Source organism: Pecten maximus, chromosome 14 (genome assembly GCF_902652985.1).
Source record: "Pecten maximus chromosome 14, xPecMax1.1, whole genome shotgun sequence".
Taxonomy (NCBI): domain Eukaryota; kingdom Metazoa; phylum Mollusca; class Bivalvia; order Pectinida; family Pectinidae; genus Pecten; species Pecten maximus.
The window spans coordinates 9759594-9775552 of NC_047028.1; the positions used below are offsets into that span (position 1 = coordinate 9759594).

The 15959-nt window shown below is 34.8% G+C and overlaps 1 protein-coding gene across 1 annotated transcript; it reads left to right on the top strand.

Annotated features, from left to right (window-relative positions):
* Positions 1-10169: 10169 nt before the first annotated feature.
* Positions 10170-15414, top strand: LOC117342362. Its single transcript, XM_033904512.1, has 2 exons — positions 10170-10320; positions 10998-15414. The coding sequence occupies exon 2, from the start codon at positions 11505-11507 to the stop codon at positions 13023-13025; it is 1521 nt and encodes a 506-aa protein (XP_033760403.1). The 5' UTR covers positions 10170-10320; positions 10998-11504; the 3' UTR covers positions 13026-15414.
* Positions 15415-15959: the final 545 nt, after the last annotated feature.

Consider the following 15959-nt stretch of genomic DNA (forward strand, 5'->3'; position numbering starts at 1 on the left):
AGGTATCTGACATAACTTCGCTGGCGGCACTGTCGATATGTTTGTGCCACGACAATACTGAAGTTTTTACAGAATATATACATTGAATTGATGTTAAAGCAGATTGAATTTTTCAGCATCATAGTTGCATTGTCTGTCAAGCGGTGCTATTCTCATAATCAATCAAAAAGAACACAGTTTGGTTAATATTTTTATTAGATATTTCCTACAATTTTACAGTTGATGATCAACTAACATAATTTAACAGTTCCCTCCAAAGGATGACTCTTTAAATTTAGAAGCTGATTAAAATGGAGCACGGTACAAAATATGTCCATTATATATATTTCATATTCCTTCTCTCGACAGAAGAATCCTTGAACGAAACAGATATCTGAAACCGTGTGCACAATTCTCCTGGTGTGAGGATCGGAATTTTAAATGTCACGTCCGAATTGCAGGTTTATATAAGGAATCAGAAACGCCAAAGTAATCTTTATAAAAGTCTTAATTGGGCAGAAAAAATATAAAGTTTCGATGAAGTAATTAAAAATTGGAAAAAAATGACCATTATAGTAAAATAGTTCGTTGTTCAAGCTATAATAATACCAGATAACATATTGTAATCCCTCAGGAAAGATTAAAGAGCTGCTAGGTACTTGATGCCCTGGGTGTCCTCACACAGGAGGACTCTCTTTCAACACTCTCGTTTATCTTGTAAATATTCCTCCCAGTATGAGAATTATAAGGATAAATATATACGTTTATATATCTATATATACATTTATGTACATACATATATGTTCCAATATGCTTGCGTGCTCACACATACACACTCACAGACACCCTCGCATAATATGTACCTATACATGCACCTTTCTTCTTATCATTCCTTCACACACACTTATATATACTCAAAACCAAACATACACACTCTGGCTCACATATAAGTTTTTAACTTTTTTTCTTCAATTTATTCATATTTCCCCTATGCCTGTGAATAATTAGGATTTTTCAATTCTATTACTTAATCAGTATTTGAGATTTGCAGATTAAAAAAAAAAAACTGGTGTTATGCATTAATCTGCTGATCTAAATATGTATACGTACAGACTTTTAACAGCTTTTAATTTCCATAGGTTCTCATTGTGATTATTTTGTTACAAATATGACATTATGTTTATAGTATAGTATTTTGGTATATATACAGTCAACCCTATACTAAGCGGTCACCCACGGGACCGACAGAAACTGGCTGCTTAAGACAGGTGGCTGCTAAAACCAGGTTCACCAGAAATTCACAAAAAAAAAAACAAAGTTTGCATAAATTTATTGCACCTGACAAAATCTCCAATTGTTACATTTCACATGAAGTTTGTCATGGTAACGTGCAATGCAAAGTATGAAGGGTCCGAGTGTGAAGATTTTCGTAAGCACAACATTCATTCATTCATTCATTCATTCATTCATTCGTGAAGAACGATAATAAAATCTGGTCATCTGATCACCTGGGGTGTTTACCTCCGGACAAAATGGCCGCTCAATACAGGATGACATAACGACTAGGGCCAAATTTTCGTGACAACTGGCCGCGTTAGACAGATGACCGCATATTTAAGGTTTATCATTTAGTATTTTCCATCGGGCGGACCACATACTGGCCGCATAACGGAGATGACCGCTTATTCAAGGTGACCGTTCAAGCAGGTTTGACTGTACACATAAATTCATATCAATATTATATTGCAGAACCAGGTACTATTTGCATGTTGGGGTTAAATAAATTATTTTCATATATATAGGAACATAACACCATAACTTTTTACAAAATCTGACATCAAATCCACACAATGACATAGAAAAAACAAACACAAAACATTAAAAGAGCAGATACCATTTGTTTTGTTAGTGACTGGGATATTATGTATCAGGTTTTAGATATCTAAAACAGAATAAATATAAGTAGAATCAGGCACTGGAGACTAGATATGACTTGACTATTACGTAATACATAATACAAGAAGTATATTGTATTTTATGTTCATATACCTGTAATAAGTGCATTGTTATTAATTTTCATTTGCCAGAGTTAATAATTAAAATGTATGTATATGTATATATAAAATATGTATAAAATTTTCATTTACTGAGTCAGAAAGTTATACTTGAACTTAAAAAAAGAAAAAAAGAAGTATACTGTATAAGATGGGTATTAAAGAAAAAAGGCACAAACACAGGACAAACCTCTTTTCTTCACTCATCTAAAAGTTGAGCCCTCCCCCTCTCATTTTGTGTTGAAATTGTCATCAAAGTGTTTTTGAGCCAGTATGTGTTTCTATCTTTAATTTTGAACCTATATGACAAAGATTTTGTAGCATGTTTGTGAAAAAATTCTAGATGAAATATATTTATAATATTTTGTGTAAAAAATGAAAAAGTTCACAATTAGTTTTTTCATGTTGATTATTTATTTTACCAAATGGTATAGTTTGTTGTTTGGAATGTGTATGCTTGCTAAGTTTTAATAGCATCCATTTTGTTAAGTGTTGCAAAATTTGCTAATATCTAGACCATACCAAAAACCAAAAATAGGATCAATAGCTTCTTTCTCGTTGTTGCATAGATTATACACTAGAATGTTAGCGCCTGTTTGTATGAGGTATGTATTTATAGGTAGGATCATTGTACTCCGTATTGAAACTACTGTATTTTGGTGTCCCTCGATACCCCAAAGGTGATTTTTAAACAAAGTATCCAGTCTGTTACATCCATTCCCTTATGAACACGCCACTTAGTTTCAGTGTTTTTCATCTGTTCAATAGACATACTATTCTAAATCATACATGTATTCTTTTCTTTTGAACAATTGTTTTAATGTGATATAGGACAAAAAGGACATTTACTACAACGTCTGATTTTTCCTATCGTCCTTACTGTTTTTATTGATTCACATAGTCCCATATATTGTATAAAATTGTTTGAGATTATGTTAAAATTTTCTAAAAAAATTTAATTATTTTCATATAAAAAAAAAAACCCTTATTGTATCATTCCCGAGAGAAAAAAGATTTGTTGTAGAAGTGACAATTTGTTATGCCATATTGGCGATTTAATGATATCATGAAAGGCTTTATATCATTTTATATGAAACCATGACACATGTGTCGAACATATTTTTCCAATAGGGATAACTAATTTTGAATATTTTGATGAAATCAGTTACAAAAGTGGTTATTTCACTTTTTGGGAAATGTTCTGCTGCTTCAATCATATCTATCTACGATTTTGTATTAGTTGTCAACAATCTATTTTGCCATGAAATTTTTAAACTAATGATAAGTGCATTAAGGTCAATCATTTCCAGTACTCCTCTTTTGTGACATTTATGAGCGTTTCTCTTTTAATGCGTGTAGTTTAAGATTGCCAAATAAAGTTTAAAATGTCTTGTTTAATCTGTGAAGAGCAATTAAGTCAGGAGAAGAATTATATGCAAATAGATCGTTTAATTTTGGGGTTATGGTAGTTTTTAAGACAACAATCTTTCCTATAAGCGTTAGGATTCTCCTGGACTAAATGTGTAACTTTGTACCGATATTCCTGTTTTACTTCAATGTAGTTAATTTCTATATTTTCATAAGATGATAACACATCTAGCAAGTGTTTAATATGTAAATAAAGAGCATATAAAGGAGCTTGAGAGGAGAATTTATTGTTTATTTTTTATCATATTGATGTGTTATATGTCATGTTGACGCCTGATAGAGGGTATTGCTTTGTGTGTGGTTTTGTGTGTTTATATGTGTGTGTGTGCTTGGTTAATACCTTCGAGATTGAAGTGCGATCACCCAGTTTTACGTGTGTATGATATATATAATTTACGTTATATCAGAATGTACATTGTAATTTCAAGAAACAAGATATAAATGAAGTGAATGCATTCATGTTACGCCTTTATATAAAGAGCCTATATCTGACCACAAAAATAAAATAATAAAAAGAATAATCCTTGAATTGTATGCACAGGTTGAGGTGATTTTAACCTAAAATTTGAGATTTTATTTTAAAAAATACGTTAAGTTAGCCCATATTTACCCGAATCTACTGTACAATTCACGTAGTTAACGTAATCTGTAAATGTAATTTAAGATGATTTTTTTACTCAATGTACATGTATATGACTTGATTCAGCAATTTACGTAGTTAACGTAATTTGTAAATGTCATTTTAGATGAATTTGTTATTCATTGTATATGGCTTTATTCAGCAATTAAAGTGTACCCAGAACGAAAAACGATATTCAAATATGTCATTCTATGTAACAACCAAAGAAGAATAGAAGAATGTCGCAAATCGCATCAAAATCGGTTCACCGAATGCCGAGATATCACTTCATTTTCTTTTCATCTGTAAATGTTTGCTTGCCGGGTTTTTATCGTCCCGTTAACAGATATGGCCAGTTTGAGGCGGAGTAGTTGGTGAATACCTCCTTGAACAACATGCGGGAGGCCCTTCATATGACATCTAGGCCATTTACAGTAAAGTGTCGTGCCTTAGGACACAACCACGACAGTACAGATAAGTCCGATTCTTAGCTTCCCGAGACCATAAACCGACACGGGTAGGGAGCGTAGAGCCACGCACCTCTGATCTTTAACTGTCACCCGTAGCCGGTGTAACGTTGAAAATGGGCCCTCGTTGAAAATTGACCCGTTGTCAGTTTTCAACGTTGATTATTGACGCTGAATGCCGTTAAAATTGAACCATCAGCGCATTCTTCACTCCGACCCGCGGGATATGGACCCCATTGAAAACTGACTCTTACAAATAGTTTACCATTTCGTAACAACATCCGCCCTGTCGACTGGATTATTATTGATGAATTGGCAACTTTTATTGTCAAGGGCACTAGGTCAAAGTTCAAGGTCAAGATTTGTGTTATTCATTTTTCGATTTCATTTACGTGAAGTATCGTCAAGATGTTTTCACTAGCCAACGAGGGAACTTTTGAATGTCGTGTAGATCGACATACGACATTCAACATTCAAATTTAATCAATGACCAACGAGGGGACTTTTGAATGTCATGTATCTCGACAAACGACAGTCAACATTCAGAAATATTGCTAGTCTAACACTCAAACGAACGAGCTAAAGAAAGAACTCTCTAATTGTCTGGCATATTGCGGCTATTATTTACCAGGCTTAGATGCGGATGACTGGACAATGTACAGTGTTCCATGTACATAAAGTATAATCACGTGTCGCATAATAATGTATAAAAATGATCTAGCCTGAAATTTGAACAACGGAATGCATTTCAGAAATCTATCAATTTTAAGGGTCATGAAAACCAATACGGCAAACTAATTAAGTTTAAGAGTTTATCTCAATCGAATAACTGGTCATTTGAATTTGAGTTAACCATGATGGTTAAGTAGATCACGGGCTTGTACGGTATATATGTCCCCAAGTAGTTCACATCGACATTGCTGTTTAGCTGGTAAATGTAGCTGGTCTTATATTCAGTGCTGAAAACTCTATATCTCGGTTCCATATTTCCACTGTTGTGCCCGGTTTCAGGATAGACCAAAGTATATTTATTGCCGTTGTCTGATATCAAAAGTATTTTCTGATCTCAGATACATATAGTTTTTTATATATCAAAACATTACTCGAAAAATCTATTTTCTGATATCAAGCAAATAATTTCTGATATCAGGAAATCAAAATGAATGAATGATTTCTGCTATCAAAAAAATGGAAAATGTTGATATCAGAAAAATGTGAAAATAACGAATGGACTATTAGAGATTGCAGAAGTGTGTACATCAATGAATTGTCCCCCCATCCGGTGATTGTGACGTCATCTTTTGGAGGGAATATCGTACTCTAATATCGTAAGTATATGTCATGTCGAAACTCCCGTATTAAACAACCAAGCCCGAATATCGTATGGCCTGAGAGTGGGCTTAAAGACTATCAACATTATCCGTCGGAACAAAATATGTGGACGGTCGGACAAGACATTACTGTAGGACGATGCATTTGGAGCCTATCCCTACTCAGAAGAGGGCACTTACAGGGAAAGGAGAGGGGTGATCAAATTTGAACCCATGCATGTTATGTCAAATGGATTAGATCGGTAAAGCTTGTGTTGAACAGTTAATTTTCAACGGTAAATTTTCCACAGACCATCCGTTGAGAATTGACCTTCATTTTTCAACGCCACGACCCATTTTCAACAGCATTAAGTGTCCATATTCAACGTTGAGAACTGACCCAGGGTCCATAGTCAACGTTGAAAACTGACCTAGGGTCAATTTTCAACGGAGACCTATTTTCAACGTTACACCGGTGCTGTAGGTGACTGAGCTATCGCGGCCCTCTTTCAAATCTTATTTTCATAGCGGAAATCCACCGGGTTAAATAAACGCACAATAATGGAAATCAATGATGCAAATAAAAATCCGTATTTAGATTGCTTCTATCGAATTATTAAGTATTATAAAGTATGTTACGTAATGCATGTAAAACAAAACGTTTTTGGCGGGTCGAATGATATATGCATCGGATTTCTTCGATAAGTCATTTCACAAGAGACATCTAATATGATTATGAAAAAAGAAAATGTTCTGGGATTTTTTTGTCTTCTCTCCATTTTTAATTTAAATTTGAACTTTTTGCAAAATATAATAATGGTAAAGTATAAATTCTACTTATGATTATTTCTACATTGCATCATCCCATTTTTTTTGTTGGAAAAACACTTGATTGTTGATAATTGAAATCTGATCTCAAAGTAATTGACGAAATGTATAAAAACTACGTACGGAGATTCACATGATATACAGCAGTAGCTTATTGGAAGCGGAAGTATTTTCAAAAGTAGTTTCAACGACAGAAATGACAAAATGCAAGTAGATATGAAGTGTATAGTTTTGGCATTGATAACACATTTACCAATATTCAAAAACATATTTAACATGATTACATAGATGTATCCATTCATATTGCACTGGCCCATTCCAGCCGGTGTAATAAACACTGAAAGTAGTCCGACTTTTTTTATCGTTAAAGGTTTCTACACTAGTAAATACAGTTTGTTTGTTTATTGTATTACAATGGCGTAAACTGATAAGGCAAATGCTGTTTCTTATCAAACTATCTTAAAAGTTAACATATCGCCGTTGTAAACAAACCTTTACGACTCCCTATACATATAACTACCTCCGTTATAACTGCGTGGTAATACGCCTTTGGAGTCTTAAAATATTTTCGGTAGGTAATACTTGTTTAATATTACACCATCAGTTTGCCGTGTGTGGTCACGCACCATCTCATAGTGTCGTACTTTGATTTCACTACAGAATTACTATGTGATAATCAGCTGGAGATTTTTAATCATGTCATTATATATTATTATCTAACCAACCCGGTAAATTATCAAATAATGGCGGTCAGAAAATGACTTGAAACCACATTTTATGATCTTGAGGATGGAATATAATATCATATCCCTATCCTATATACACACATAATGAAAGAGTCTTTTTCTTTCATATCACTACCTTCCTGGCCAAAAATGTCTATCAACCATCCATTCTCTTTAATGTTTTAGTTTCTTAAATTTAGGTTTTACCAAAAGGTACTAGCCGTTTTTGGCCAACTGCACACAAAGTTCATTTTTTTTTTGTGGTTCAGTGTTGAACGAATGTATAGTTTGCCGATATGAATTATAAAATCTTGATGGACTTTTGATGAGTCTGTGACCAAACTGACCACATCCCAGGAAAAAGATCATATCAACAACTTCGAAAATCAGATAGTGGCTGAACTTTTCGATTTCACATCTGATTTAATTTGCAATGCCAGTTGTTTGATTATTTTAAGGAATACACCGGGATTTTCGTATTGTTTAGTCGCATTAAAAATACACTTCTGTAGTTTATTTTATGGGACGTGTAATAAGCCAGGAACACTTTCTCAATTGTCGGCTGGAGAGTCTCCGGGATGCATTATGTATTGGTGCCTGCTTAGCGGTATTGGCACAGTTGGTGCAATGTTTTATATTCATATTTCATACATTATTTGAAATTTGACGTTTGTAAACGGTGATATATTCCTTCTGGACACGAGGGTCATTTCATGTAGAACGGCTATCTAAAAGGCGTACAAAATTCCAATGACTATTTCTTGTGAATAATTACATTATATTTTAGTTTTAAATAGCACGTCTTTGACCATGAAGCTGCCATTCTAATTATTGATATAACAATAATAATTTGCTTCAGTTAATGCCTTTGCTTTACGTATATGGCTTGGCAGTATCAGTTTTAGTGGCTATAATGAACCACCAGATAGGTTGCTGCATTTCGTGTTACTCAACATAAAATATAATAAATCGAAATTTCGTGCCAGTGCGACGCCATGACGACGTCATATATCTGACAATTTTTACTATGGCAAACTTCATATTCCAATTTTGGTGTCGATGACTGAGACATTTTTGAGATTAACTATGACGTTTTTTAAATATCTTACAGCATGACCATTTTACAGACGTATAGTAGCAAAACTAATTACACCAGATATTTTCTTTGTTTTAGTACCCAAAATGTATGGCTTCTTTTCCAGTCTCGAAACCACTTTTCGTATTCATCGAGTACTGATAGAAATAACATGACCACAAGTAGAGAAAGGTTGCTATTTTCACTTTGGGTATTCAATAGATATTGACAGCCTTATGTGTGAAACAAGGACTCGATACAAGTATTGATCTTTTCTGTGACATAGAAGTATACATTTTAACTGGTTTTCTTATTGGAATGACGAAGGTTTGAAAATCGAGGGGTGTCATTTTGACTGAATTTGATAATCCAATACCAGAGATCAACTGAAAATGATGATAGGTCCAAAAACACCTACTGAGAGGTAGACTGTAACAAATCCTCAGGCTCCTGTGATGGTGTAAACAGAACCATTTCGTTGGTTTTGCTGTTTGATAACATCTTAATAAAGCACGTATTTATGGCTTTTATTAATTTCTTGTCTATAACAAACGACAGGGTAGCCTGCTGTAGCTATTACAGTATAGTATAGTATCGGCGTGTGTCATTGTCGCTCCGATAAAGTGCCTTGTCTGTTTACCGGGTAGCCTTATCGGTTTGTTGCGCAATACGATATATACAAACTATCAATACATGCCTAGTTTAATAAAAGTAAAGTCAAAGTTTTTTTTAAACCTGACACGACGATAACAGCTAACATGTAAACAGTAGTAGACGACATTTTAAGAGCTGTCCCCTCGAACACAGATTACATAGCTATCTTATAAAGGCTAACTCTACCCAACATGGCAAGATATGAGAGAATATAGGGTTTTAGATCCAGCCCCCTTCCATTTTGTCTCGAAAGTAAATATCTATCTACATATTTCTTGTAATGTTAAAACTTTTCTAAAAATGAAGATTCTCAAGATCATCTCAGTTATTGTGTGTCCATAGTACACGAATATATTTGTATGTGTATGAGTGTTTGTATGTGTATGAGTGTTTGTATGTGTGTGAGTGTTTGTATGTGTATGAGTGTTTGTATGTCTGTGAGTGTTTGTAGGAGTATGAGTATTTGTATGTGTATAAGTGTTTGTATGTGTATGAGTGTGTGTATGTGTATGAGTGTTTGTATGTGTATGAGTATTTGTATGTGTATGAGTGTTTGTGTGAGTGTTTGTATGTGTATGACAAGCCATGTTTGTGTTTACTTATTTATGCCAATGATTATCATGGCCAAAGTGGACACTAGACCGACCAATATAGTCAGCATTTAATAATAATCATACAAGATGACAACAGAACATGCTATCATAAGAATAGGTCCATCATGCCATCATAAAATTGTTAAAATAAACACATTATAAAGTCATCATTAAAAGGCCTCCATTAGATAAATGTTAAATCCATGATAAAAAACGGCATGGCGAGTGTCCTTATAAAATGACTAGTTTAAAATGATTAAATTACATGTGTATAATATCAGAAATCATAAAAGACTAAAATCACCGTGCTACTTTTGTGTTTTATGTGTACTGCTCGTAAATACCTTATTTACCTTTGCAGTACTGCACTTCACGCTGATCAGCAGACCATTATCGTATTGTTTGTATTTTTAGCTTCCGGGTCATCAACTGTGAATGTAAAGGCCGTCTCTTATAACGCCGACAAAGGGAATAGTAAACACGTCGCCATTGTGACCGAATGGTACTAGTTCCATGGTAAAATTCAGAGTTCTTTATTCACATGATACTGTTAAGGATAGTCGGTCCAGGGAAGTCTTCAGCATCGTGGTAAGTTAAATATCTCATATCACCAGTACTAAAGCGAAGACTGTGTTGGCGCCCTGCCACAAGTCTTCCGTTTATGGTCACAATACATTATTGTGTAATTATTCACGTACTTATTAACGTTTGATTGATTGATTGATTTGATAATTTACATCTTCATATAATTATCTAAAGGTTAATACAATTTTTATCGCAGTCAGGTTTATAATATACACATTTTAGATATCGAAAGTGAAAGTTAATTTGCCTAGTTATTTCACGAAATATCCTATAGTACATGTGTTATATTACAGCCGTGTGTTTTCGGAAATTAACTTTAAAGGTGATTTTCTTGGTAACAAGTGATATTGATAGGAGTTAATTTGTATAACTTTGCATAAAACGTCATTTGTTCCGGGAGCCTTACGTTCATACCACATTTCACACTACTATTATTATTATAGTAAAGTATAGTATTATTATTACTATATTTGTTGGATTCTGAGTTCACTCTATCGTCATTTATCACCGAAAACACTCATTAAGATATAAACTCCCATGAAACATGTTTCTCATTCGTTTTGCTGTCCATACACCACGCTATACTAAATGATATTAATCTACAGCACTGTATTGATGAAATGGACATGTATACGAAGTATTTATTGTTAAGGGATCATGGGGTATTTTTATACTTTCAGAAAGCATGACAATGTTCCTTATTTGAAATGGCGGAAGGGGGATTATTTCTGGATGGAAGCGATTCGTCGCTCTCTCGCCTTCTGCAATGTTCCATCTGCTTGGGGCAGATGCGACAACCGAAATCCCTTCCTTGTTTACATTCTTTTTGTGTGGAATGTCTCAGTACCCACATCATCACAGACCTTTCGGCATCTGGCGAGACGACATTTCCTTGTCCCGTTTGTAGGAGGATAACATCTCCTGTCAATCCTTTTGAGAGAAAAGAAAACTTGGCACAGCACTTCCCGACCAACATCCACATCAAGAAGTTAATCGACCTTCAAGCTGTCTCAGGAACTCAACAGCCTTGATGTGGACCATGCCAGACGACACAGAAGATTACCAAAGTAGCAGAAGTTTGGTGCAGCACTACAAAGACGTTCTTTTGTAAGCCCTGTAAAGAACATTATCACGATGTTATTCACAAGGAATGTGACGACGTAGCTCTCAATGAGGAAAGCATCCACATGGCGTGTAAACAACCTCTACCAATGACATGTCAAACACACAACGAAAAGATGGACTGTTATTGTGAAGATCATAAGTTTATCGGATGTAACAAATGCATAATCACAGAACACAGACGCTGTGATGAAGTTACAACGACCAAAGAGTATTTTGAAAAACAGAAGAGCAACTCCAAGCTTAAGGATATGGACAAGACTCTTGAGGAGGCGGCCAACGGTATGGGGTTGATGGTGAATTCTTTCGATGACCAAGTAAAAGCTATGCAGGAAAGACAACAAGTTGAACTGAACAGTATTATAACTCTCCGGAACAGGATCAACGCCCATCTCGACAAAAAGCAGGAGGAAATAACACTTCAAATGAATTCAAAATACAAAACAGAAACAGGAAAGGTTGATTTGTCGAGGCAGAGATGTAATCGGCTAAAAAATGCAATGCTGAATACAAAAGAAGCCTTGAAGTTGGCAGTCGTGCGTGAGGATGATGTGGATACAATACAACTGTTTATCAGAAGTCAGACGGAGACTGGAGCAAGCAGAGATTTAATCGGCCAATTTTGTGATTCCCTGACGTCAGTGAATATCAAACACGAGATCGGCCATGATCTTCGAACTCTCAACGAAACGTCTTTTCTGACCTTGGGTAAAATCAACGTTGAAATGAAACGACAGAGCCTGCCTAACGGTATAAAGTTGGTAAAGACATTATCAAACTGTCGTGCAAAGAAAGTCAGATCAATCACTTTAGATACTCTTCCAGGACAAGACGGCAATTCTGTGCAAAACAGTTCCCGAAAGGGTCTGAAAGTGCGTACTGAGATGGATCTCTTTAAGCGTAAGCCTAGGAATCCAGCAGAGTTTTCTGTGCAGAGAATTGCGTTGCTGTCAAAGCTTCTGATTGTCAGTTTTTCTGGTCAGACATACATTTGTCTCTTCACTGCAGATGGACAATATTTGGATCAACTTAAAACACGTGGGAATCCCAGTGACCTGTGCATTGTGGATATAAACACCGTGGCTGTATCTGTAGGTGACCACACCATACAAGTCGTGAAAGTACAAGACAACAAATTGACTCAGTTGTACGTAATAGGGACTCAGCCGCGTATTGGTTGTTATGGAATAACTTTCGTGAATGGTAAATTCATGGTAAGCACACGAAAAGACATCTATATGGTAACAAGAGAAGGCGAGGCCCTCAAAGTACACACGTTAGAAAAAGACTGCTCTCATATAGTATATGATCCGCTATATGAACAGGCATTTGTCAGCATCTCAGAACACCAGCGTGCCAGTATGTCAGAGGCAGAAATGGATGATGCGTGGATACAAAGACCACAAAGCTGCTCTGTGTTTGAACAAGACAGGTATGCCGAATATGATACATATGAGATGGGGGCGGAATCATATCGTGCGGGGAACGCGTTGTGCGTTGCTAACGCGTACAGCAATAGCCACGCTATCGCAAACAGCACCAGTAGTCGTCAGTCTGATGGAACAAGCAGTAAACCTTCCATGTAAGCCTGGGTCGCATAAATGTCCACCTGCCAGACAGACGAAAATACAACAAAAAACCATCCTGAAAGTCGGAGTGGTCAAACGGGCGACGGGAATAGATGTAGATCGTGAGGGGAACGTATACGTCTGTGGTCAAGAGACCAACAACGTAGTCCAGATTTCAGCAGATGGGGCCAAGGTCAGAGAACTCCTGACGTCATCGGATGGCATATACAGTCCAATGGCCATATCGGTGTGTGGGGACAAATTCGTTGTGACCAATCAATCACCACAGCAAATGAAAAATATTAACGTGTACCAGCTCTACTAAATGTGAAGCCTATTCTATTGTGTCTTAAACCAAATATCATAATCTTTTGGAATATCAGCATTGCACTGTATTGCGTTGGATTACTGTGATCTGCAATTTGATATTTAAAGATGGGTTTCTGCATTTTTTTGCTCTCAGCTTTGGTTCCTCGTAATGATATGCAATGTCATTTTTATATCTTATTATTTTTCCTTGTCAGGGGACATGAGATATAAACATTGGCTATAAATGCCATCTTGGGACACACAAAACAACTATGAAATACATAAAAATGGTTTGATATTTGATTTCAGCAACAACAAAAATTATTCCCTTGATAAATCAGCATCTAATGTTCAAGAGACCAATGACATGTATGGTTGGCAGGATTATAATTAGGTGGAATTAGGTTGACCTATGACAAATACCGTTCTTTGTGCACTTCCAATAATGTCGTCCTATCCAGGATATGCCTCTTTGACGTTTCTATTTGTAAACACGCTATGGCAGTTACTTTTTTTTATAAGATTTAATTATCCCTGATTTGCTGTAATTGTAGAGATTAAATAGAGGCAAAACCATGTTGACGTTTTCATACTGTCTTGAAAAATACAATTGATCTATTCATTATTCAATACATTTTGTATGTCCTCAATTTCTTTTAAGTATGCTCTCTTCATAAACACACTAATTTGATTTCCGTGGTAATGTTTTCATATTATGTTTTGTCGTGTATTTAAAATAATATTGTACAGTCACCCCTAGTATACAGATTTTGTACTTTTTAATGTTGGTTATGTGTTTGCAGAAGGGCAGAACCCTTCAACTAATTTTTTTCGATTGTTTTACGCTATTGTAGTATTGACATCTCCACCTCCCCTCTCCGGCCATTTTTTTGTCTTTGTTCATTGAAATATAGTGTTTTGTATTTGGAAAAAGGACTGACAACCCAACTATTTAAGGCTGTGATGCAAATTATGTGTCAGGGGAAGGGGAAGATTCCAGAAAAACTATTGTGTCTGTTTTTGTATAATGATAGACTATAGGTTTTGTGTTTGGAGAAACTGTGTTTAGTCTGAAAGGATTCCAAACTTTTTTTCTTTGTTTTTGCGTTATCCTATATTTTTTCTTGACAAAGATGCGGAATGCATATATGGAAATATTCATACAAACTTATATATTAATTTTTGAATTATCATAAAATATATTTTTTTATTTCGAATTTCATATATATATTTACTAATATTGATTTTTTTTGCGTATAAATGGTATATCATTAAGTAAATATAATGCACATACCAAATACATACCAGAAAATACAGTGTATATACAATGTACGTACCAGGAACTACAGTTTATATACAATGTACAAACCAGGAACTATAGTGTATATACAATGTACATACCAGGAACTACAGTGTATATACAATGTACATACCAGAAACTACAGTGTATATACAATGTACTTAATTCCTCATGCTTTAACTGAAAATATCACTGAAGATACTGTTAGATATTCTATTTATTAAAATATGTAACAGTAATGTGTATATGAAAATGACAAATTATTGATTCAAATCAATTTTTTTACATATGATAATATCACTACGGCTTATTCGCATATGTCAGCAAATATGTGTATTCAAACCAGGTAAGTATACCACTGCTTCCGACTCATATCATTGTTCGATACGTTATTCATTTCATTCTCGTAAGTTATCTTTAAAGTTTTTCATAAACACTCGTAAAATTAACTAAAGATGGTAAATAAATACCACATCTAGCAACCACTGTTTGTGTAACTTCTATACGTACCTTACCTATCCTAATACAACGGAGCTTAAGCACGTGACATTACCTAGTAATCGTGACGAAAGCATGGAAAAAATTCAAAAGTAATTAGTTCACATGTATAGCCAACAAAACACTTTATACGAAGGAAGCATTTTTAAATGAAAACAAAAACAAAAACAAGAGTAAACAAGTATTGTGACGTGTCGATAGTTTTCATGATTTACATCATATTGTATAAGACTTGTATAGTAACATAGAATTATGTACGGAATAAATCAGGTTGCTTCTCAATAAACTCAATACAAATGGTAGACGGGGTTTATTTTGTATGATTGACTACATCTTGTCCATATTTCCGAGACATAATTATAAGTTACTAGTTCAGAATTGTCTTGCATTCACGTCAAGACAATATTTTCTATACATCATGTGTAATCTAAATGGTATTAAGTAATAATGTTATCTTCATAAACGTTTTTGATTAATTTGAATTTATGAAAGCTTTTGAGTACACGGATGAGTTGTATTATCAATAAGTTGATAATTCTGTTTAAAAACATTTTTTAAAATAGATACTTGAGAAGTACCTTAAAACGATGGTACGAGGAGAATAAAAAGCCGGCGGAATATCGTGCTTATCACATACGGAAGATATACTTTCTATTACTCGTTGTACATACACTCATTTCAATACGTTAGACTGCAGAAGCCTCAGTCATGAAATTATATCTGATTCTTAATGTTTTAATGGTGTATATTTGTTTACCTCGAGACACTGAGGGATGGACAAGAAAACGTGGCATCATGGGTAAGAAAATAACTCTGTTAAATTTTCTATAGGAATTTTTTTCAAA